Below are 24,693 nucleotides of genomic sequence, written 5' to 3'. Positions count from 1 at the left end.
TATGGAGCCTTATTGAGTTTAAAACATCTACATATAAACATCTAATAACTGATACGTCTCTTACAGATCTGATCCTAACAGTTTCATCCTTATGAAGGTCATTTTCAAGTTAAGAGAGCAGTTAGTTAATTTAAATTGTAGTGTAATGCGATTGGAGGAACAGCGATTACGAGCCTATGTAACTTAGGAGAACTTGAGGATATGTGCCATTATTTAAAAATACAGAATTAGGTGGCTGGGAAAGAAGGTACTAGGCAAGGCAAAATTATTTCAGTACTTAATGGAGAAAAATGGACAGATTTGTTTTACTTTCATGTTTCACCTAATTAATAATGTTCTTGATAAATGAATATAATACTTAGATCATACAATGTTGTTTCTGTTTAAATTAAAAATATTATACAAACTCTCTACTACAGAATTTTATTTTACTTTATTTACATTTTGTTTATCTTAGTAAGTTGTTTTTTCTTCTGTACGATGACGTTATGACCATGCCTATCAATAGCTTTTAATTTTGGTTAATATTTTCTTTTTATAAAACATGTACATGTAAGTAAAGCTATTCTATTCAATATCTAGTTACTTATGAATGCAGCAATGTTGAACAGGTTAGTTCGATCACCGTTTAGTCAATACTTTTTGAATACAAAATTATCCTACAACAATAAGTTTTCTTCATTTTTTCCTCTAAACGTTTATGCAAGAATCTTTTACTGGATTTATCCTATTACAAGTCACAGGCTGATTTCTAACCTTTTCATATTATCTTAACGGTTTAATAAAACACTAACATTTCGAAAAACATAATCATTGAAGACCTTACTTAGAGAAATTACCTACACACAAATCGTTCTGGCTAATTTTCTTCAAATAGTAGCATATTGCATGAACAAATAAATAGTAAAGCGAGTAAACCTTAAGTTATGCTATTTGCTTAATGATATTTTAGTTCTAATAATTTTTTTTATAGAAATTATACTTACCAAATGGTCCAACAGCTACAGATTGTGATAATCTTATATCTGCTGAAGGAATGTTAAGCATGACTGTCAGTACAGATCCAAGACTAGTACCCAGCCATAGAGTTGGAAAAGTGGATGTTTCTAAAAGTTAGTTTTTAAAAATATATTGAAATAATTATTTTAAACAAATATCAAACAAAACTAAGTTGATAATATAAGAGATATTTAGTTTATTAAGTACTGTAGTGTGCCCAATAAATTGCGCGTATCTGGCACGTTTATACCCCTAAACTATTTCAATTTACGTATGGCCACTCCGAAAATTTTGAAACCACTTATAAACTGTTCTAATCGAAGGTGCAGAGTCACCATAATGTTTATCAAGCTTCTCTTTAATCTCCTGAGGCGTTTTGCCTTTCATAAAGTAGTGTTTAATCAACACACGAAATTCTTTTTCGTCCATTTTTTGAAAATCACTCGACTTCCTCGATTCAAACGAATGCCAAACACAAAGAAATAGACCGATCTGGCTGAAACTTGGTGTGTGTTCTTCCAAGAGATGCTACTAACTAAACATAACCTCGATACGCGCCAGTAGTGCTATCTCTCTGACTTTGCACGGACTTTTCAAACGACCCTCGTAAATGATGAAAAAAAGAATACATACGGTCAGGTTAGTTTAAAAAAAAACTGATATTTATTTATCTAATAAAAAGAATTGAAGATGTATTAAAAATGTAAACAAATCTGCAAAAACCCAACATTTCACATACATAACTTTGTGGTTTTTTTTCCAAAAAATTGTAATTTTAAACAGATATATTTTGAAGAAAATTTGGGTATTTTATCTTTTTTTTAGAAAAAGAGTCCAAATAAATGTAAAAATGATGTGTTTTTCAAGATTATTTTTTTCCTTCCGAAAAGTCCTACCGAACAGTTTTAATTTAAATAAAATAATGTTTGAAATTATTTATTTAATTTTCTTCCTATATAAACATTTCCTCATCAACACATCAACTATCTACTACTAAAAAAATATTGATTTACCAAAAAAAATAAATCATAATTCACCTGATTTTTTTGTATAAGAATCAGCGAATGCAATACATTGTATTGCTTCAGAATTGATAGTTTCTAAGCTAGACATACTAGAACTTCTTGAACGTGAAAAAGAACTGTCCAATTTGTCTGGAAATTTTAAAAAGTTATAAATATTTTAATTCAGATAGAGTTACATTAAATTTAATATTTTTTTAAAAAAAAATATTGTTATAATTAAATAGTGAAAGAGATTGTTTCTTATTTCTTTTGTATGGTTTAATTAAATCTAATACCAGGATTTTTTGGAACTGCATAAAAATATTTTTAGAGAAATAATTGAAATTTCTTTAAAATAAATATTTTTTTTAACTAATACAAAATAAATAAATAAAAATTACCTCAAGCGCAAAGATTGAACTATTTTCATACAGTTTTACATGTCTATAAGAAACTAATAATTAATTTTGCATTGAAGTTCTTTAAGTAGCATGCGGATTAAATAATAATAATAATAATATATGGTATACCCTTATTTGTCAAATCAATGCATGCAGTTAGTACAATACCGCAGTCAATATAATTTAAATAATTAAAAAAAAAAAATTAGAAATTCTATATCACCAACACCATAGCCACAACAAACACCAGTGGAATAAGAAGGGAATTAATTAAATAAGTTATTGAATTTTAACTATTAATTAAAACAATACTTACAAGGAACAAATCACTCTACAATATTTATTTTATTTTAAAAAATAATTATTTTGGAAAATAATTTTTTTAAAAAAGTACAATTATAAGAATTATAAAAATATAAAATGGATAATGCCATGTTGGAAAAAATACTTAAAGAGTGCAGAAGTGTTTCTTAACTTCTTTAAATGATTATTCTTACAATCAATCTACTTTAATTGTATGTAGCTCCATACAGGGCAGTGCGATCTTTTGCCGATTAAAGCTGGGTAACACAAGACGATTAAGTATTATCCAGGGTAATGGATGATCAGCTTGGGTGCTGGCGTGGATTTTGAGGATGAGAAAAAAAGTTTGTAAAAGTGAATATAAGTATAGGTAACCGAACAATTTAGTAGCTCATCCATTATGGCTTACTGGTGCAAAAAGCTGGTCCCTATCCAGTATAGAAGTCTCATTCATCACGTTTAATAACAAACTTTTCTTTTAAATTTCTCTCTTCCAAAAAAATCTAAACTAGTATCTCTTCTAAAATATTCTAAATTATTAGATGAAATAAACAATTTATTGCTCCTATTGCGTTCTGCTAATTGAAGAAAAGTCTAACAGGATATTGGAAACGCCAGTATATGTAGGCGTGATCACCCAGTGATGCCCCTTTTATTTGAGTTTCCTGAAATTAATTCTTCCATTTAAATAACGTATAGTTAAATTATAAAAAACTGCAAACAGACCAAATAAATAATCTAACTCATTAAATAACTTCAAATATAATTATGAATAATTTAAGTAAAAATGAAACGTTTTCTTTACCAAAATGCTTGTAAGGAACAAAGAAATTATTAGTCCAGCATCTTTAATAATAGAAAAATTGTTCTTGGTATAACTTTTTTATTAAGTTATGAAAGTTTTTATCAAAATAAACATAACGTTAATTTTTGACGAATTTTTTTGTTCTTTCATCATGGTCTCCCAATGGAAAAATACAAGAAACAAGTAAAATTAAGCTTGCCTTTGAAAAGGTGTACATTCTTTCTACATAGAACCATTAATTTTGTGGGAAAGTTTTGACTTTTTGGAAAAAGATTATTTCAGTTGTAGCGCGCTATACTAGCAGTAAGAACAAAAATTATATATAAATATATGTATATATAAACTTTTGTTGCTTAAGATCTTTAAGCATTTTACATAATTACCAAACATTTTGTCATTGAAATAACCTTTCTTCTGGGTCTGCTATAATCTTTCTAAGTAATTTAGTTTTAGAAACAATACACTCTGAAGAAGTTACAAATCTTTACTGAAACTTTTGGCAATAGAATTAAAAACCTATTTCTTATTACTTTTAAGTAGCAAAATATTCAATATAACAATTAAAGTGGTCAGTAAGAAATTGGAACAATTTTAATAATTAAAAATCTCAATGAGAATACCAATATCCATAAGAAATTGAAAAACTAAAGCACCAATCAGGACTTATATTGTATAAAAATAAATTTCTTAATTGCTTCTAAATAGAGCCATAAAGAAATTTACATTTTAATATCGGGTAGGATTTCGAAAGTTTAAAAATTACGAACATTTGATCATAGTAGGAAACCATTGATCGCTTAACTGTAAATGCTAAATAAGAAACTCTCTGGCTAAGCCAATAAATTTTCAGCATGTTTGCCTAAAGTGTTCCCCAAGATTCAAAGAATAACAAGAATAACTAAATTTCAAGAATAAAGAATAAAAACATAATTTTATAACTTGCAACATCAATGTATTTAATGAAGTCTTAAGATGTGATGGATTTCAACAGAACAGAAAAGTTATGAAATTTTTCATTATAAGGAAGATAAGTTCAAGGATTCAATTGGAAATCTCTCCTAGTTAGAGTGGCACATACTGAAGAGCAATCAATCAATAAAGTAATGTTGATGTAAAGTAATTCCGTACATTTTTTCTTCCAGTTACCGCTTTAAACCAGTTTTAAGGCCAGCACCTGCAAGAGTGATTTTTATGTAATTCTTTATTAATAATGTTAAAAGTTTCTACCGGCTGCTAAAGGACTAGCGGCCAGAAACGGCGACTCAATAAGTTCTCTTCAGCAACTAAAGATTTGGATTAACCGAAAAATGAAATAGGACAATTTATAAAAATTTATTACAAACTGAAAAATGTTACCACTCTTAATCATGTTGAGCTGTTTATTGTTGATTATATTGTCAATAACACATCATTATTTATTAATTTTTGTTCAATATCGGCAGAGGAGGCACTGCCGAATATGGAGCTAAAAGAACCACATAAGAAGATAGAAAATGGTATAAAATGTTTTCTGACAATCTTAAAATAATGCAGAAAATTAGATTGAACAATTTTTTTTTTTAAATTTAAGAAAAAGGTGATAAAAAGTTTATTTACCAAAAGTAGTTTAATCAAAATGGTGTTTGCAAAGATAGGCAACGTTGTTCAAACTAAATAAAATATTCTTTCAAAAATATATATATATATATATATATATATTTAAAAGAATGTGCAATAAAATTTTTTTGCAGGTAATTTGCACAAACAATTTGCATCAAAATTATGTAAAAATTGACTGTCTTTCCTGGAACTGTACACATATTTATTCAATTATTTTTTTTTATTATAATTTACCATTAATTCCAAATAAATTCTTCATTGTACAAACATAAATACATAAATAAATTAAAAATCTCAACTTAAAATACATTGAAAAAAAAAAAAAAAAAAAAAAGATCAAAAAATATTAACTACCCATAATTCTATTAAACGAACATTTGAAATTAAATTAGAACTTACAATGTGTACGATTCCATTGTTCTAACAAAAGCCAAAACACCAGCGCAGTAGCAAAGCATGAAACCCATAAGATCAGCCATTTTATTGTACAATAGTAATCATAATAAATAAATAATTAATTTAGAATTTTTACTTTTTTTATAGGCTATAGCCAAATTGATGATTTTTCCAGTTTATAATTAATTAAAAACAAAGAAAAAATTATTTCCTGTCAAGAGTTAAATTTATTTTTGTTTTATTTTATTTATTTTTTTTGTGCTTATTTTAAATATAAACCAACCAGCCTCCATCAAGCTTCATCTTCGCCTGTTTCTTTAAGTAACATGATGGCAGTATTCAATTATTTACCACTCTTTTCGAATATTTGAGGATATAAATTTCAGACTTTATGGCAACTTTGTTAGAAGAATTTGAATACAAATGGCTAAAAATTTTATTGAATATTCTTTAGTTGGGGCAAAAGTGTTTGAAACTGCCTTGTTACATTCACAGAAAAGCAAAAACAAATTACGGATTCATCGAACTTTATATCCTTATGGGTGACAATTAAAGTTAAAAATTCAAATATCACCCTCGATGTGTCCGACTAGAAAAATAAAAGCTAGATGTTTCATTGGACTTGTTACTTACACTTCATACAGCTTCTTTTCTAAAATAATAAACCAAAAATATTTCATCTGAGTTAGCTTACTATTAATGTGAAATATAATCTGATGCTATTTACTAATAGTAAAAAAATAGAGGGAAGAAATAAGTTCAATAAGTAGTCAAGTGCACTTGAAATCGGTGGTTTTCTCCTCACATCATACAGTTCCTAAGAAAACATTCTCTGGAAGGCAGGAATGTTCAGCGAAGAGTAATAATCTTAGATGATGACACATTTTAAAATTAGAAAAAAGAAAAAACATATCCGGTTCTTCTTTTGTATTATCTGCAAAATAATTTTCATCTGAGAATCATAAACGCTTGAAAATACTACTGGAAAAATCATTCTCTAGGCTATAACTAAATGCGTACATGAATAAACTATAACATCACTATGTATCATTTATTTATTTATTTTTTTGTTACTATAAAGAAAAGCCAAAACATGCAAAACGCATTCAATAAAAAGAAAGCAAGCAAAAAGCGCAAAATTGGAACTTATCAAAATGTCAAAACTGATTTCATCACAGTTTTTAATAATTTTATGCAAAAAAATAAAATTAAAAAAAATAAAAATCAGCCATCATGATCTATAATTAAAGTTATGTTTGTTGAAAAATAATAATTGATACAAACTTAAAAACATGGTAAACTAACGAGCAGTAAATTTAAAATAATTAGAGTGATTAACGAAAGAGAAATTAATAAAAAGTGCTCACTAAAGGACGAATAGAAAGAAATATAGTGTGATCTGAGTACCTCATCTATAGAAATATCTGCTAGTAATGTATTACCTAGCTTGCAGTGGACAAACTTTGATAGATAAATTATATAATAGCATTCGAGTAAATTGTGTGTTTGCCCTTTCAGATTCAAGGCAACGAGAACAATACTTTATAAAAGTAATTCACACACAAGTACACTGCATTAAAAAGAAAATTATTTATATAAATAATAGAAATAATTCAGTCAGTCCTTTAAGTTATTAATCTGAATTTGTCCTTTAAGGAGTGCAAAATATAAAACTAGCAATAATAAACAGACCAAAAGTAAGAAAAATGTTTGATTTCGCCTTAATATTATAATAATAAAACAATGAAAAATGTCTGTATATTTTACAATTATTAAAACAATTATTTCAACAAAAAAAAATAGATAATATTTACAAAGAATGAGAAAATATACTGATAAAAGAAGCAGTTATTCTACCTAGTGAGGTAGCATTGTGCAAATTTAATACAAATAAATTTGTTGGTAGAAGGTATTATTTGAGATTCTAGACATAAATAGCATCAAAGAACCGAAGAGATAAAAGCTAGAAATAATTTTCTTTCACTTTCTTCGATCCATGTTGTTTTGAAAAGTTTACACAAAGGAGTTTACCTATAACGACACCAGGTCGCTGGTTTACTTTGAGGTACTTGCCTTACTAGAGCCAGATCAAAATATCTACGCAAAAGGTTTTCTTATCTTGTCGATAACTATCTAGCTACTTTTTTGAAACGAATTCTTTTCTGGTTGTGATGTACGTGTTCTAAAATACTTTTTTTTTCTGGTAACAGATCGACAAACTAAATATATTTTATCTTTAATCTTTGCTGCTGAAACATTCAATTATATTAAGTTTCAAGCATCCATGAATTATTCTTAAAAACTAATGTTTCAAAAAACAAAAACAAAAAATTTGGAACATCTTAAATTTACTTTGATCTACCAAATGCTACTGACTAGGTGTCTACCATTTCTAAAAGTGGGAACTATAGTTCCAGTAAACATATTTGCATAGAACTAAACTGTAAATTGTTAGCGCAATTCGAGTTTAATATTTGTTTAAACTATTCAGTTCTGTTAGAAAAAGAACTTAACAACATCGCAAAAGAAGTGGGATATAATTCCGTATGTATTAATGCATGGCAACTAAACCCAATTGCTAATTGATTACAAGATGGAAAACAGAATTTGGGCTGCTGCATAATTAAAAACAAACCAATTTCTATTTAAAAAAAATATGATGGAAAACAATTATGTGGGCAACAAAATAGTTTGTGTCCATTTAATAGAATCTAATAGATCACTAACAAAAATGAGAACAAATAGAATTAGGAATTAACAAATACAGCTTGGTTATTGATATGCAGCTTCATTCGAATAACGCATTATGTTAGACAATGATGATCCAAATTTATAAAAAGGTAACAAATCCCGTCGAGACGATCCATACAAAATAAATAAATAAATAAAACAACTAAAAGATGAAATCCAAGAGGTGAAAATTGAATGTTGGAAGCCTCGATTGCAAATAGCAAGAATTAGGAGGTTTTTATAGGGAGAAAACCATTAATTAGCTTTCCTTGAGAGACGCGACGGATTCCTAACACTTCAAGAGATTGTCTATTGCGACTTATGTCACAAAACTAACTGGAAACATCTAAATATGGATAAAGTGAAACCGGCTTGTGCTAGTTGTGGGCCTCAGCCAAGCATTCTAATATCTAGTCGCCTCCAATCACTAATGTCTAAATTTCTTCGCCTTATAACGAGTGCTTCTGAACGCTACTTACATGATTTAAAAAAAAAGAAAAGAAAAAACAAAACAAAACAAAAATGTTATTCTTGGTGAGCACATCTACCTATCGGTACTCCTAGCATCTTGTCAGTTGTGTATGGATCACTAATAATCTCTCTGTTCTCTAGTATTACGCGCCTTGCAACGTCACGCCACTGAATACGATCGGCTGGAAATGAATACATAATGTAATAAATAATTTAATTCAATTGCTATCAGAAATAATGAGCTAAGCTATCGGAAAGCAGTATTATAATCATTTATGAATATGATTCTACATTAAACGAATTCAAATTTATAATTTTGATTCATCATTTTCAAATTAATTACTGGAAGAAGCAAGTAACTTATTAGAGGCAGTGAGATGCATGCTTGATAGATTGTATATCTCGCATGCTTATCAAAATAGCTTAAAGCATAAAGACTCTGGTAGTATCTACAATAACATGCTAAAAGGAGCATATTTTCTCAAAATATGTAAATAACTTTAAATTTAATTTAAATAAGTAAAATTAATTTTTATATTTTTAATCAAACTGAAAATTTTTCATTGTCATTGTAAACATTGTAATCATACAGAATACCTAAAAAATATTAATAATAAAAACGTATCAACTGTCTTGTATTAATAATCGCAATAGAAATACATTTAACTATTAATAAATAGAAACTTGAAAGAAAAAATAAAGAGAATAAGAAATAGACATGGAAAAGAAGCGAACATATTAAGATTGTTTAGACAGCCAGGCCTTAAAATTAACTTAGTAACAAGTTTGATAGTACGTCACCCAAAGATCCATGCTAATTTTTAGGGATACTGAAGTCTAATAAAAGAGAAATAAATGTAAAGGTAAAAGCAAGTAGTTAACAAATGATTCACTTTTATTGACACAGTTTATTCTCTCTCTTTCCCTTTTGGGACAGTTTTAAGAAAGAAAGATAAGAAAATATTATATTATTTGTAAATGCAACTATGTACATTTATAAGAAGTAAGTTACAAAAGTGGACATCATTTTGACAGTCCAACAGATGCGCTAGAAACAAAGATTGTCTTTTTTTTATTTATTTCGGCTGAATATGTTGGCATCTTCAATATCTTTAGAATTTGTTCAGAGCAATGAAAGCAAAGATGGCCGTTAAAATTCCGACATTAAATAATTTTAGTTAAATATATTAATTTCACATCTTCTTTATCCGCCGGGTGACATTAATAAAAAGAAAATCTTCCCATGACCGCGCTACCTATAAAACTAACTGAGGAAGAAGTTAAACAATATAAATTCTTTCTTTTGGCACGTTGAAAGCCTCGTTAGCAAATATTACGATTGTTGACTCTTCCCGCAATTACGGGAACAAAATACGGCATGAAAAGTAGTCGATGACAATAATAGCATAGAATGTATATTTAATTATATTATATTGTAATCTTATGCAAGATTAAGCGACTGGACACATCACTGGGTTTGAAGATTTAATTCTCGTTCTGTCTTCTCTAGATTAATGTAGTGGACAAAATCAAATTGTTAGCAATGATGATTTCAATCTGCCGTAAATGTAGATAGATAATTTTAAAAAGTAATAATAATAATTGAAAAACGGAGAAGCTCCGGGCGCCAGTAACCTCAGATATTGACGCGCCTTAAGTCATTAATAAAATTAAAAGAAAAAAAAATTATACTTAACACTTCAACATCTGATAAGCTAATTTTTCTAAATCATTCTACTTCAAAATGAATAAAACTGCTATGGGTTCCTTTACCGTGGGAATTGGCGAATTGTTGGTTCCTCTGCTACAAATGCGGTTTATTAAACGATAGAAATAAAGTTTTTTTTTTAGAGGTAAATCAAATCATTGTCATACTCAGTTTACTTCATTTTCTTCAATTTAGGGAAATATGAATTGAAACCGCAATATTTCGAACAAAAAGTATAATTAACATCATTACTACTCTTCGCATTGACTGAAATAAACAGTAAGCACTTAAGTAGAAGGCAAATTAAACAGAAGCAACTGCTGGAAAATGAAAGCTAAATATTGCTTCAGTTCAGTAATAGGCTGGACTAAAGAAAAATATGAATGATATAGATCTTAAGACAACTAATGTGCGATCACAAAGAAAACAAATTTCTTTTACAGAAAATTAAAATTAGGAGGTGAATTTTTTTTAGAAAAAAAAATACTTACAAAAAATAGTGAAAGAACAGAATTTATAATTATGACTGAAGGACCACTCAAAGTAAGAAGTGAAAGCATTCCACTCATCAAGGAGAAACCAATCTAAGCCATCCAGACTTGCTAAACTCTTCAGGGATGTGAACATCCAATCTAATTTTAAGGAAGAACAGACTTCTAACGTCAATCTGAACAACTAATGGCGTCTTAAAATGAAGTGAAGCTTGGATTCAAGTCAAGTCTTGAAAATATTAAAATATTAGCTAGTTTCACCATGGTCACTACTTTTTAGATTTTCTCTTGGCCCCTCAAAGAATTACTAAGAAGGTGTAACCACGAAGAACTGAAAAAGAATATGTAAACTGGCATACTCTTCAAGAACGACTAATCGTTGCCAACCAAAAACAAAATAGTCCTCTGTGATTCTAAAGCCGCCTTCATCACCGAACAACGGTAAATTACAGCTATCTTGAATGTAGTTTAATCTCCTCCTAAAAGCACCTTGCTTTTAGGTACCATTCAGCAGAGGAATCTCAGACAATGGGAAGGAAGACAGAGAAAAACATTGTTGGGAGAATGTGGTAGTATTGAGTAATAGGAAGGTCCGGCGGACTGGTCTTCTTGGCTTCCTAAAACACGTCTTCCGCTGGATTGGTCCAGAACTGTGGACATGATCACTTGCTGCCTCTCGCTCGGCCGAAGTAGCTAACACTGAATGTATCGCAAACTTTTATTAGTTTGCAAGAAGTAAAATGGCAGAAATGCCTGAGTTGGTGTAGATAAAAAAAAACGAAGAGTGCTTACCTTGAGCATATTAGTAGTTAAGTGTTCAGTAAAGAAATTACAAAAGACACTACAAGTGCCTTAAAAAGGATACCAGATTTCCTTTTGAAAACACAAAGTGATAAGAAAGAACAAAATAAAACATTAAAGCAGAAAGAATGCCAAAGAATGGGTAAGCGAATGGCTAGAATAACAACAATCATGGAGACAATGGATAACTTCTGAGTCTAGCTGATAAAGATGGGCATTTTATGGCAACTTAATGTGAAATGTTAGAAACAGAATGGCCTTTACGTGAACTGTTTTTATAAGAAGAGCAAAATGTTAACTAATGGATGTTCTATTATTATTATGGCAGGCCATTTTAGGCAAAGAGCCTCGAATCTATTATTTGCTTTAAAAGTCTTCATTAACTGAAATAAATAAATAAATAAATTAGGGATACACAAATAAGAGCGATTTTCCAAACCTCCTCAAATTGAACAGTCAACAGATGCCAACAATGTGAAATTAAATGGTATTATGATTTTTGTTTTCATTTGAAACGAAGAATAAAAATGAAAAGAGATAGAGACAAAGACAGAATTACATCAAATACTGCTAACGTTCAATCGTCCAAGTCTTCATCACATTTAAATAAAACATATTCACTTTAGAATACAATCAACAAGTTTAATTTATACGTATAAGCTCTTTACAATGTTGCCAAACCCAAAATATTGCAGATGCCAAAATTTTTTCTTTTTTTTTCGAATTGGGTATCAATTTATTTCTATATTTTAACCCTTCTAATGAATGTAACATTAAACAAATAAAGAAGTATTGTTTTAGAGGTGACTGTACTACCAAAGCTAGCGTACTGTCTGGAGCGAACGAGGTTGGTATGCCGTGCAGGGATTGGCTCCGGGTATGAGAGCGTGGAGAGGCACTTAGTTAGCCTGTGACGATGGTGGTCCGGCGTACCTTGAGACCTGGACCGTCGTACATCTCCGACGTTGCTACTAGTCCTACTAGTCGCTGAAGAACCAACTCCGCTAGTGCTATGTGCTGATGTATTCCTGGCCGGTGATCCAATAGCACTGCTTACGGAACTTGTTGTACCAACTAAACCACTGCTACCAGATTGTCCAGCAGCACTGCTCACGCCATTCAGCTGAAACATTTCGTCTCTAGACTACTATTTCCCACCGTTTCCCCCAAAATCACACCGATATGCCATCATTTCAAAATAATCAGCATTGTTTTTTTAATAAACTAATAATTGGCACTTCTGTTTTTTGATGTAAAAATAACATCGTTTTACTATAAACAAGAGTTCCAAAATTGAAGCTTTAAAGAATTCTATTTTTGCAAAAGAAAGGTTCATAACCTATCCGATTTGTCAATAAAATAAGATTTAAATTTGTTGCTACAATGTAGCTGAGTTGAACCATTTAATTTAGCAAGCAAAATAGATGAACACAAATGGTTGTATCAAATCCATGACGCTTGGCCAAACAGCTGACTAAACGCTGTAAATAAAGACTACGTCAGAGAATGATGCTCACGAATCATTTGTTTTACACATTATTTATATTTGAGGCGTTCCTCAGGAAATAGAGCAAATAATTATTTTCTTTCAACTATCTTTGCTGAAAATCTAAGGTATACATTTTATTAAATCTAACTATATGAATTTGGTTCAAACCGACTAATTAGAAAACGTAATGATTGTTAAATTAGTCAATTTTAATTCACAAAACAATGCAACATATTTAAGAACAAAAAAAATTGTTATAATACTCTTTTTATTATATATTTAATGGAAACAATTCGCCGTGGCCTTGACGACCTTTTTTTTGAAACTGTATTTCTAGGTGGATTTCTTGGGGGCTCTTAGTGCAATACTGGTAAACATTGTTCTATCTTTTCAAATGATTTTATGTTTAATTCAAACATAAGCTGGAAAAAATTGCGTTTAACAAAGCGTACTTGGTTTTGTTATCTTACAACCTGTTTTGAGCTCGCCCATTTTGATAAAAACAGTCCATGATTTTTTATAATCTACTATCCCACAAAACATATTGAGGATAAAACGCAACAAACCATCGTTTATGTACAAAACGGCCAGAAAAAACTATGAATATGAATACTGTAAATTTTTATTTTTTTAAATATAGAATTTTTATTGAGTCTGCAAGTTAAATAAGGGATCCTTCATCTACTTTAAAATTCTTGTAACCGCTAATTATTTCAAAGAGAATTAAACTAATTCAGAGACTATAAATCAAGGAAATATAGTCGCTGTCGGTGAGCAACCAACTCCTTGGTAGGGTATCTTATACACATCTTAGGAATTAAGGGATTCTTTTTTAGGAAGTATGGTTTTGCAAATAAACAGCAGCGCGCCGGAATTATTCAAAAAAAAAGATTGAGTCAGCAAGAGAATTCATAAACTTGCGCAAAAAAAAATTGAAGGATACGTTACCTAAAAAAAATCACAATATAATTTAGCACAATCTATTCATTCAATTCAAGCGTCGTCAACTTAAATATAATAACTACACAATTTTCGATAGAGTACTAGGTTTATCTGGAGGGTACGGTACTTCAGAAAAACTAGATAGAATGGGATTATTTAACCCAAAACTTCAGTGTAGACTCGGTTTAAAGCAGGCAGTGACATCATCATCTCTTAATAGGCTGCTTTGCCATGACGAGTTTGTAGTAGGAAATATTCGGTTCTTTGCGCCAAAGGAATAACATTTCGCAACCAAGACTAGTGGGCATGATTTTGGACCTGGTAAGAAGTGGAGGATTTCCAGGGTAGGTGCAATAAAGTACTTGGGCTGCAGAGCCCATGGAGAACAGAACATGCCCCAGTAATCTTTACTACGATGACTTCATGATGCCTTGACATTCTAGTGCCATAAACCAGGAGTTACCTAGTTACAAATAGGAATTACTTTCGAGAAAAAACGGAAATTATAATTTCATAATGTAGACGATCACAAGTAGTTATATTTTTGTTATGTACTTTTCTCATCTGATGTTCATTAATTAAAAAATTAGATATAATCATTATTAATAGGTTTTAATAAAATATTTAGCACTAATTAACTCTGAATTGGTTTATGATGAATGTTTAGTCAGCATTATTTTTTGTAATATTAGTAATAAAAAACAAAATATTCTGTAAGGAGACGCAGTAATAAAACTAACGCTTAATAATAAAGTTATTTTGACACAATGCCTTAAAAGTGAATGCCTAAATTAAACCTAGGCTAACTGAGTTAATCTCATCTACTCATTCAATAAACGAAGTCAACATGAACAAAAACTTGAGTAGTTTAAATCTCCATTATATCAATACGAATATCTCGTATTAAATGCAAGCTACACATTTTTCACATAATAATATTTGAATATAATGCAATAAATTTAAATGTTTTACCAACTTTAGCTCATTATATTTACGGTAGTTGGATGTTTACTAATTAAATTTTGTACATGAAAATCTTATTGATTTATTAAAAAGTAGACAAATTAAAACTTAGCTATGCGATCCTCGCCTCTAACCGCTTGGCTCCTACTTATAAATCATATGTAATGATGAAAATCCGCTTTTGACGCTCAGGAGTGGAACCTGACCACTGATACCAGCTAACAGACATAAATAGCACAATGCCTCAACTGTGGGAGCTAAAATAACTTGACTGAAATATGAGCTATACGCCATCGAAGAACAGAAGAACTATTTAAAATAACATTGTTAACATGTTCAATTCTGATTGTTATGGTACTGTATTGACGAAGGTCCTTTATTGTGCTTTTTAAACTGAGATACATAACATTTCTTCTTTATCTTCAAAATTCATTTCTTGCAAATGAAGGAAATTTGCGATGTGAGGCCCTTGTACATCTGCAATATTACGTCTGATCGATTGTTGGTGACTACCCTTGTAATTACTTGTACAGTAATTCTCGCTTTCAGACAAGTTCACAACAAGTGAATCATAGTACCCAGGCTTACTGAGCCTACAAGGCTTAAAATTATGTACAAAAGTAAACTATTTCTGGAAATCAAATAATGAATAATTTAAAATATTTCTTCAGGTTTAGATAATTAATATCTTCAGTACTTACTAACTAATTTTCTTAAATAATTAATCCATACTGTAAATTATTCCAAAAATATATATTTCTTATTAGGGTAAGTACTCCTAACCACAAATTGCATACATTCAGTCAAATTCAGTACAAAAATTTTCTAACTTCGTGTTTCGTGCTTTAATTAATTTTTTTTTCTACCATAAAAAGCAGTTATATTTAAAATTGAATAGAACATATTTTTTAACAGTGTAATGGAACAGGGCCTCAGGCCCTTCTAAGTGCAATTAGACACATGGATTCACTTCCAACTTGTTGAGTAAATTGAAATCATGTCTTTTGTACAAATGCATTCGAGTGCTTTCATAATAATATTCAAATTGGCCAACAAAAAAATAAAATAAAAAAATAAAATGAATAACACTCGCCAAAATCCATTTCTAATTTCCTACATTAAACTTTTTCAAACAGAAAATAAAACAAACTAATCAGTGAAGATGCAAAATAAAAGAGTTCGAATTTCTTCTTTTAGTTTAATAGTTGTCTATAAACAAGAAACTTTAATATTTAACACAGTCCACAACTAGTAGCACGGTTTGCATCAGAAAGCACAATAAAAACTAAAGCTGCTACAAACATTATGAATAATAAGTTTTTATACCAAATAAGTATTTAAGGCAGCTTGATTCTCCGTCAGAATCCTAAATAAATGAGTTTAATATTAGTAAACATTCTTTTCAAAACACTTTACTTTTCTTTTAACTAATTTTAACTTTGGACACAGGCATTAATTTTTATATTCATTTTTTCAGCTTGAATTATATTAATATTACTGTACTAAAGTATATCTTTTATACAATGATATTTGACGAAATAGGCAATATAAATTGCCAATTTTATTCATTACAAATCAATAGCAAATGAAGTGGATTTATAAAAAATATATTTTGATAGTAAACATATAAGTAAAATAATAAATAATAGATTTATCAAAACAGCGAATCACTAAAATCTACAGTCCCGAGAATACAACTTCTGGGTTATTTTTCAACAGAATCTTTAAAGGTTGTATGTACCTTCCAACTGAACTATCAAATATAAGAATAGATAAAAAAGAATTCATACTTTCATTTGCAAATCTTCTCTTTTGAAGTATTCAATATTTTGCATAATCAAAACAATTAGTTTGGTTTGTCACAAAAAAGTGGTTATATTTTCAAATCACAGGAGATCTGGTGAATAAGAATAAATTTCAACTACGGAAAAAACAAAATTATAATTAAAAAAAATAATAAAACCTATTCTTGGGTAATGATGGTAAATGAACTGTTAGGCAATGATTCTAAAAGCTAGAGGGAACAATAATAACTATCTTGAACAATTCAACGAAAAGAGCAAGTGTCTTATCAATCAATCCACTTCAAGTGCAAAATCAAACAAAATGCAAAAAAGAGAAGCCTACATTTTTAAATTTTACAAATGAACTACCCTAATATTCATTTCTTGAATGCAACTAATGTATATTTTTCGATAATGCATATTTAAAACAATTCTGTTCACATCGTAAAGTAATAAATTGATGATGTAATAAAATTCAACTTATAATTCAAGGAAAAATTATTTAATTCAACTTATTCAACATCTTATTATCAGTAAAATTAATGTCCACTTAGATAATTAAGTTCAGATCTTCAGTAAAAGTAAATAGAAGTTACGTCTTAAGGCAAATGCCATCGAAACTTGATTCCATCCTCATTCTAGTGGATAGTAAGAAAACCGAACTATAAGCAGCTATGATTTCTAATCTTATACTTGTAGCAAAACTTTAGAACATCAATAATAGTACGTGCGGCGACTTCAATAATGTTAATATTAAGAAAATTATCTAAGTAACCAAGTATCTCAAAGAGCTAAGGGTGGCTAGACTAACTACTTGCCAGAAATATTAACTAATCAATCCCTAAATAATGATTCCAAAAAACTGTTTGGTTCTTTGAACAATTAAGTGGATAGTAAAAGAATAACGGTTTGTGCAAATTATTGTCATAATTAACAATTTCAGATAGAGGCTAGTTATCAGCATATACGAGTTCGTTCTAAAGTTCTTCTGAGTTTAAATAGCATAAGCGTATATTGCGAAATATTATTCATATTTACTTAATTTTTTTCGATATGTAATTATCTTAAGTAATACAAGAATTTTGTTTTAAATCAACCAAAACTTAACAAATCAAAATTTAAAAATTAATGGCAAAATATTTAATTTAATGTTGTCCAGAATTTCTTAAGTAAAATTGTGAAAGTTTTAAGAAGGCATGATGTTTAAGAAATCAAACGAAAGTGGCGAAAATTTCCTTTTGCAGAAATGTGTACTCGTGGTAATTAGTAGAATAATAACTGTTTTATAGTGGACTTTATTACCGTTTAAAACCATGCATTGTAGTCTTTAGAATGGAGGGAATAATATTCATTTATTAATGTAACATAAAACATTATTAGACAGTGAAAAATATGCCATATAATCGAGACCATCATCATAAATGGTGCCCGTTTGAAAGCCTGTTATTCACTTACATATATTCACTAAACTGCTCCAAAGAAATTCATTTTTAAGTCTCGAAAGATATCTGAAACTTTATTTTATAACAAACTTAATAACAGCTACAATTTCGTTTTTTTTTTCATCCTTTAAAAATCTAACAGTAAAAGAAAAGATTTTTTCCTCATTCCTATTTAAATCACTAACGAAACGCTACTCGCATAATTCTAAAAGCCACATTGTTTAGGGTAGAATACTTAAACCTGCAACAAAGTTTATTAACATCATTGTTTTCTACGTATTATTCGGAGACACCACTGTAACATTGCAATAGACATTTGAATCTTCAAATGTCTTTCAAAAGACAAATTCTAAAAGAACTCAAAATTCACTAATTAAAGATTAATTATTTTTTTTAATTAATGTACGACGTTAGACTTTTAATTTGTAAAGAATACATTAAGTCCAAATAAATAACTTTTCGCTATACGTAAGCCAGTTCTGTTTATTTTATATTTTTATTAACTGAAAATGTAAAATTTAATTTTAAGGAGGTAATATTGGTTGTTGCGGTACAATAGTTGTGGAGGTAGGAGTTTGGGATTGTATTCTTCGAAAAAATAAAATCAAATATTGTCAGGATTTTGACAATATTTTTAAAATATTGAGTATAATAATTAATAGAACATAAAGTGGTTATCATATATATTTTTTAAAATAAAATTTTATTTAAAAAATAAAATAAAATAAACATAATATTTAAATCTTTATAATAAAAAGAAATATATGTTTAAACTAAGCATGAATTAAAATTTTAAAAAATGCAAAAATTCGAGCTAGCAAGTTGCAAACGTTTCTTTCACTTTTACCTATCTAAATCTAACTAAATTATTCTACTTGATCAATTAATCTACCATGATATATATAACTAGCTAACTAAATACATCCTGGCATATTCATTTGTTTTAAGATATATGGAAATTCTAGGGAGCAAGATAGCTCTCAATATCTTTTGTGCACAAAAATATGTAACGCCAATATCCTTAAAGAAAAAAAAAAAATCTGTCAAAAAAAGATTAATTATTAATTAATTAACAATACCTATAAAATAAATAAAAACCCAACACATGCACAAGATACTGTCCCACATGCAGTTAAAACTTTCACCCAACCATATTAGTAACAAACCCCAATAATAATATGCCATAAAATTTTCTAATTTATCATACACTTTTTATATTTTATTCATTTTTATTTTAGATAGCAGTAGAATAATTCATAATATAAAAGTTCGTAAAAATGTATATTTGATATTTTCAACCACAAATGGAATTTTGTTTTTTAAAGTTGATAAAAAAATTTTTTGAAAATGAGAAGCAGCAAATTAAAATGGAAAGGAAGAGTCAGTTATTGTCTGCCACAAAAATGATGAGCTTAGATTTACTACAATAACAGTCAATTTAACTGTATCATCTCCACAGCCTTGAAAACAAGCATACTTTAAGTTGCCCCAAATAGTAAGGCCTTTTATTTATTGGGAAATTCATTATTGATTCAGTTTTTAGTCAGTAAGAGTTATCCTGATATTGTTAATAAAACAGCAACATGCCGGACATTTAATATCGAAATTTACTAAATTAAAGAAAAATTCTTTGGTTTTCAAACTATTTCAACTGGTAAGAAAAAGTATTAAGATTTCACTAAATTTTCGAAATTGTGTTCATCTTACATAAAACTTCTTGCACTTAAGATTTTTATAAAACTTCTTGCTATTTTAATAACTAACTACTACTTTTATTTAGATTCCACTATTCTTGAGTAATATTGTTATTAGTTAGTGTATTATTGTTAGTAGTCTTCTATTGTTGTTCATTTTATTGCCGACCATTATCAGAATTATATGTACTTTGTGGATTAATGGTTATAAGCAGGAAATCCCTTATCTCTAGCAGCTAACTTAAACAATACTGACGCTAAAAACAATGGTGACGCTTACTTAAACAATACTATCAGAATATTCCTTAGAAATATGTGGTAACACTAGAAGTGTCCAACTCCAAATCACTTCTTATAAAAGAAGCTTTAATATTTAATTGAAATTAAACTTTGAATAATTTGTTGGAAACTATGATATTAAGGGCTAACTTCATCATTTTGGTTAATTCTTTGCTGTTTAACTAGAAAGAGTTAGGCGAAGGGCAATTCCAGATTCCAGAATTTTAAACCTAGATTTCTAAACAAAATTCCATTCACTGAAGCATTTAACCTGAGTAAATGTATGAAGAAAATAAATTGTAACTTAGAAAATATTAAGTTACACACGGTTATCTCCATAGAAGGTTCATTCATTCTCCTTTTTTTATCCACCAATTTAAATTAGCATAATAATATGTAATAAGTAATAGTGGGTATTACTGATATTTGTAGAAATACTTGACTCGACTAAATTAATCATATTTTTGTAATTTTTAAAATCAAAATCATGTTGTTTAGTACACTTACTTTTCTTCCGGCCAAAAGGTGAGAAGCCTTGTCCGGGTGGCCTTTGGTTGTGATATTTGATATTTGGCACGGAGAGCAGTCTATTGTCTCTTTTTTGATTCGCAACAGTTGAGTCTTTCTTAGTCCTAGGCGGAGCTACAGGCGGCCTATCTTCGAATAACGCCAATTCAGATGGTCTTATCGCTGGTTCACCAAAACCAATTGGCGTAGTAGCTTCATCGTCTAATTCTACAGCTACGATTGGCAAACACTCTTGTTCTTTTATCACAGGTATCTCTTCATCAGGACTTAAACTAGTTGTAGGACTTTCTTCCTGGCCTGAATCTTTTTCTACATAAAACACTGAACACGATCTTTTACTATTATTTGTCCTTTGTTGAAATTTTAATTTTAAATCCACACGACTCAATTGTTTTTTTATTTTAAACTTTTTTCGGCGAGTTTCATCCGATATAGCATCTTCATGAGGCGACGTATTCCCTGAAATGCTCTCGTCTGCTTCTAGGCCCTTTCAAATACAAGCTATATGTACATGCTAAAATATTCTTGCAACTTTTAATATCATTACTATAGACTGATGTCAATAAAAAATAAATAAAGAATAATAAATTAAACACATCAGCCTACAGAATTTAGATAGGTAGCATTCACAAATAAATTAATGAAACAATAAAAAAATTTAATTCGATTTCCGCCATTTATTAATTAAACTAGGTCAATACGTGCCTGGTGGTTATATTTATTCAATTTTTTAAATTTACATTCAAATCTGACAATCCAAGCATTTCCAAAATTGTGTGTAACTCCAAGCAAGATGCATAAGAAATACATCTACATGAGTGCTTTTCAACCAAGATAAGCAGTGAGTGCGTAGTAGCATAAAGCCTCCAAGCACGTTGGTGACCACATTGTGCTAATTTTAATTTAGGACGCAATAAATTGCCAAAAATTTCATAAATTGAATATTTAAATTAAAAATTTCTAGTAATGGAAATTCTACGCACTCTAATCTTCTTAATATAATAATAATAACAAAATCGATTGTGTTTATATCATCTAGTAGTTAATAATCTTAAGATCAGGAAAAGTAAATCCTTTCATAGAATAAAAACGATTAAGTGTCATAGAGAAAATTAATAAAAAAGTTAAAGGTAATAATTTATAAATTAAAGAAATAAAAAATTATTCAGCATAAAAATACATATTGTAGGGATTGTGTTTCATATTCTCTGAATATTAATTTCAAAACATTTCATAAGCATGAATTATTATCATTCATAACGGATTTTGTTGCACCATATTTTCATTGACCAGAAACAAACGAATGTATTTATTTTTTTTTATTTTTTACTTAATTCCATTAATTTAAGAAATCAAAATTCACAACGTCAGCCAATTATTTTAATTCTAATGTATGTAATTCAGAGTAACCTAACTTGAAATTCTCACCTAAAGTAATCACTAATTACTAGGAAACTAATAATAATAATAATAAAAAGCAATAAAACGTATAATCTTCAGGTATTCGGCAAGAAAAAATAAAGCATAACCGAAAATGTAAATGTGGCGACACAATTTACCGGAATTGAAACAGAACAGTATTAGAAACAAATTTTGTATACGAAATTTTCAAGATAATTTAGGAATCAAGAAAAATAAACTTTAAAGTAAGCTAATATTAAACAAGTTTTTGTTTACGAACGTTACAAAATAATAATTAATTAAAATAATAATAAAATCGTTTCTGGAGTGTTCAATTGATTTTTTTTTGGGTGAATTAAAATTAATTTTGAACATAAAAAATTAGACTTATTTGTTTTTTAAAAAAAGAGGAAAGAACCAAGCTTGAAAATGGAAAACAATAATACCTGGGGTGTCCATCACGCAGTTATGATTTTGTTCTAATAAAAAAAAAAATCTACGAAAACTACATGATCTAAAAAATAAATGTAAACATAACCAACTACAGTCAATAAAAATAAATAAATACATAAATAAATAAAATAAAGCAAAACCTTTGCTCACAATGTGAATTAAACTTCACCAAAATGAAAATTAAAAAATTAAAATTGTTTTTGAGGTGATTCTTTCCTTAACATTATTGTACATTTTCTATCATAATTTCGTATAAATCTTACTAAGAAACTATTAAAAATAATGCACATTATTATTTCTGCTCTTTTTTTGAGAAAAGCTTTATTAATAATGGATAGAAAAAATTAAACAGATTGTTAAGTTATTTTTATATCTTAATTTTAAAATCCTAAAGATTATGAGAAATGTTAAAAATGCAATTTATTTTTTAATACGTAAAGTTTTCTTTTTTAAATGGAATGAAACAATTCTTTATTCTTCTAGTATTGTTTTTATTCACTAAAAAAGGCTTCTTCTTGATCACTACTAGAAAGGTGGTCTCAGTTCTTTAAAACATGAAGTTTAATAATTACTAAATATTATTTATTTCCTTTTGGCTGAGCTAAAAGCCAATCAATAGACTTGCGATGCTAGAACCCACTTAAAAACAGAATTTTTCAATGTACACATCAAATTAATGGGCGAAGGTGTACACTAGTTAAGAGTATTTAAATAGTTTGAGCTACATGTACAGTTAAATCATGAATAAACATGGGAATCTTGAAATTTTTTATAAAGATTGTTGTAGGAAGTTATTTATAAAAACAAAAATCTTGAAAGTATGAATATAAAGGTTTCGTGACCGTAAATTAAGCCCTGAAGAAGACCATATATTTGTCGAAACGTTGGCAAAAAGACGAGTTGTTGTTTTTATTTGACCGATTCCTCGCCAATTTTGAATCCTTTTTTGAAAGTATATTATTCAATGATTTGTTTAAATTAAGTAGATGTAAATGCAAAAAAGGATGGATTCTCAAGTTGTTTTTTCACTGTCAATTCCTTCTTTAAGAGAATGACTGTAACTGTTTTTATTTGGTTGGAGATAGAATCAGAAAATTACCTACTCAATGACTGAAAATCTTCCACTTCCTTGAACGCCACTTTAGTAACAAAAGGATCCATATTTAATTATGCATGTTATATTTAATTTTTTTGTTTCTGTAATTTTGAAAAAACAAATGTTTGCTCATATAACTACAAGGAACTCCAGATTTCTTTTCGAATCCACTTTTTAAACTATAGTAATGCTTTTATTTTTCGAGGCTCGCTCTACGTCCAACTAGCAAATTAGGTGTCGTAGACGGAGACGACTAGCAAACGTACTTTACTGCTTATTCCTTTTACTAAACATTAAATAAAATTCAAAGACTAGTCCAGGAATCGAACCCAGGTACCACAATACACATTACCGTTCGGCTACCGTGGCGCCTTACCTTACCATGTACTGGATTCGATTCCCGGTCTATGCTTAGTATTTTATTCAATGATTAAAATATGAGAAGCCGTTTATTAGTATTCTTGAATCTCTACTAAATTTCTAAGCGAAATGAAACCACCAAACCAGAGATGATATTATTCAGTTAAAATCCGAAAAAAAAAAAAAAATTAAAGAACAGAAATAATAAAACTACTAATTTTTAGAAAAAGTATGTACATTGGATAGATTATTTACAATAACTTTCAAGGGCTAAACTAAAAGAAAAGCACTACAAAAAATAAAAAAAATAACCAAATAATTTAAGAACAGCTATAAGTAAACGTTTTAGTAGTGAAAATTATTTAAAAAATAAATTAAAAAATTGTTTTTTAATAATGCTGATAATTTTATAATTGAAAATGAAATGAAGCGCCGATTGTAATGGTATTTTAAATAGATTTTAAGAACGTTGCTAAATATGAACTACTATTTAACCGGAGTATATTATTAATCAGTTGGGAACATTTGATAAAGGTATAGATCAAGCTTGAATA

The 24,693-nt window shown here is 28.8% G+C and overlaps 1 protein-coding gene across 9 annotated transcripts in view; it reads right to left on the bottom strand.

Annotated features, from left to right (window-relative positions):
* The window catches only part of Tomosyn (syntaxin-binding protein tomosyn), a 476,946-nt gene that overhangs the window by 21,792 nt on the left and 430,461 nt on the right, over positions 1-24,693 (bottom strand). For 3 of the 9 annotated variants that reach the window (XM_074124613.1, XM_074124615.1, XM_074124621.1), the window contains 4 exons: positions 20,809-21,316; positions 5,511-5,531; positions 2,037-2,153; positions 987-1,106 (listed from right to left, as the gene is read on the bottom strand). In XM_074124613.1, coding sequence (XP_073980714.1) covers positions 987-1,106; positions 2,037-2,153; positions 5,511-5,531; positions 20,809-21,316 — 766 coding nt within the window. Of the gene's footprint in view, positions 1-986; positions 1,107-2,036; positions 2,154-5,510; positions 5,532-8,785; positions 8,891-12,524; positions 12,832-20,808; positions 21,317-24,693 lie in introns of all 9 variants that reach the window. The other 6 variants (XM_074124616.1, XM_074124618.1, XM_074124619.1 and 3 more) reach the window with 6 other exon arrangements.

The sequence above is a fragment of the Rhodnius prolixus genome, unplaced genomic scaffold, assembly GCF_049639745.1.
Source record: "Rhodnius prolixus isolate KJV_2025 unplaced genomic scaffold, Rpr scaffold_3, whole genome shotgun sequence".
NCBI classification, from domain to species: domain Eukaryota; kingdom Metazoa; phylum Arthropoda; class Insecta; order Hemiptera; family Reduviidae; genus Rhodnius; species Rhodnius prolixus.
The sequence above is the reverse complement of the archived record's forward strand: the minus strand, read 5'-3'. Positions and strand labels throughout refer to the sequence as shown.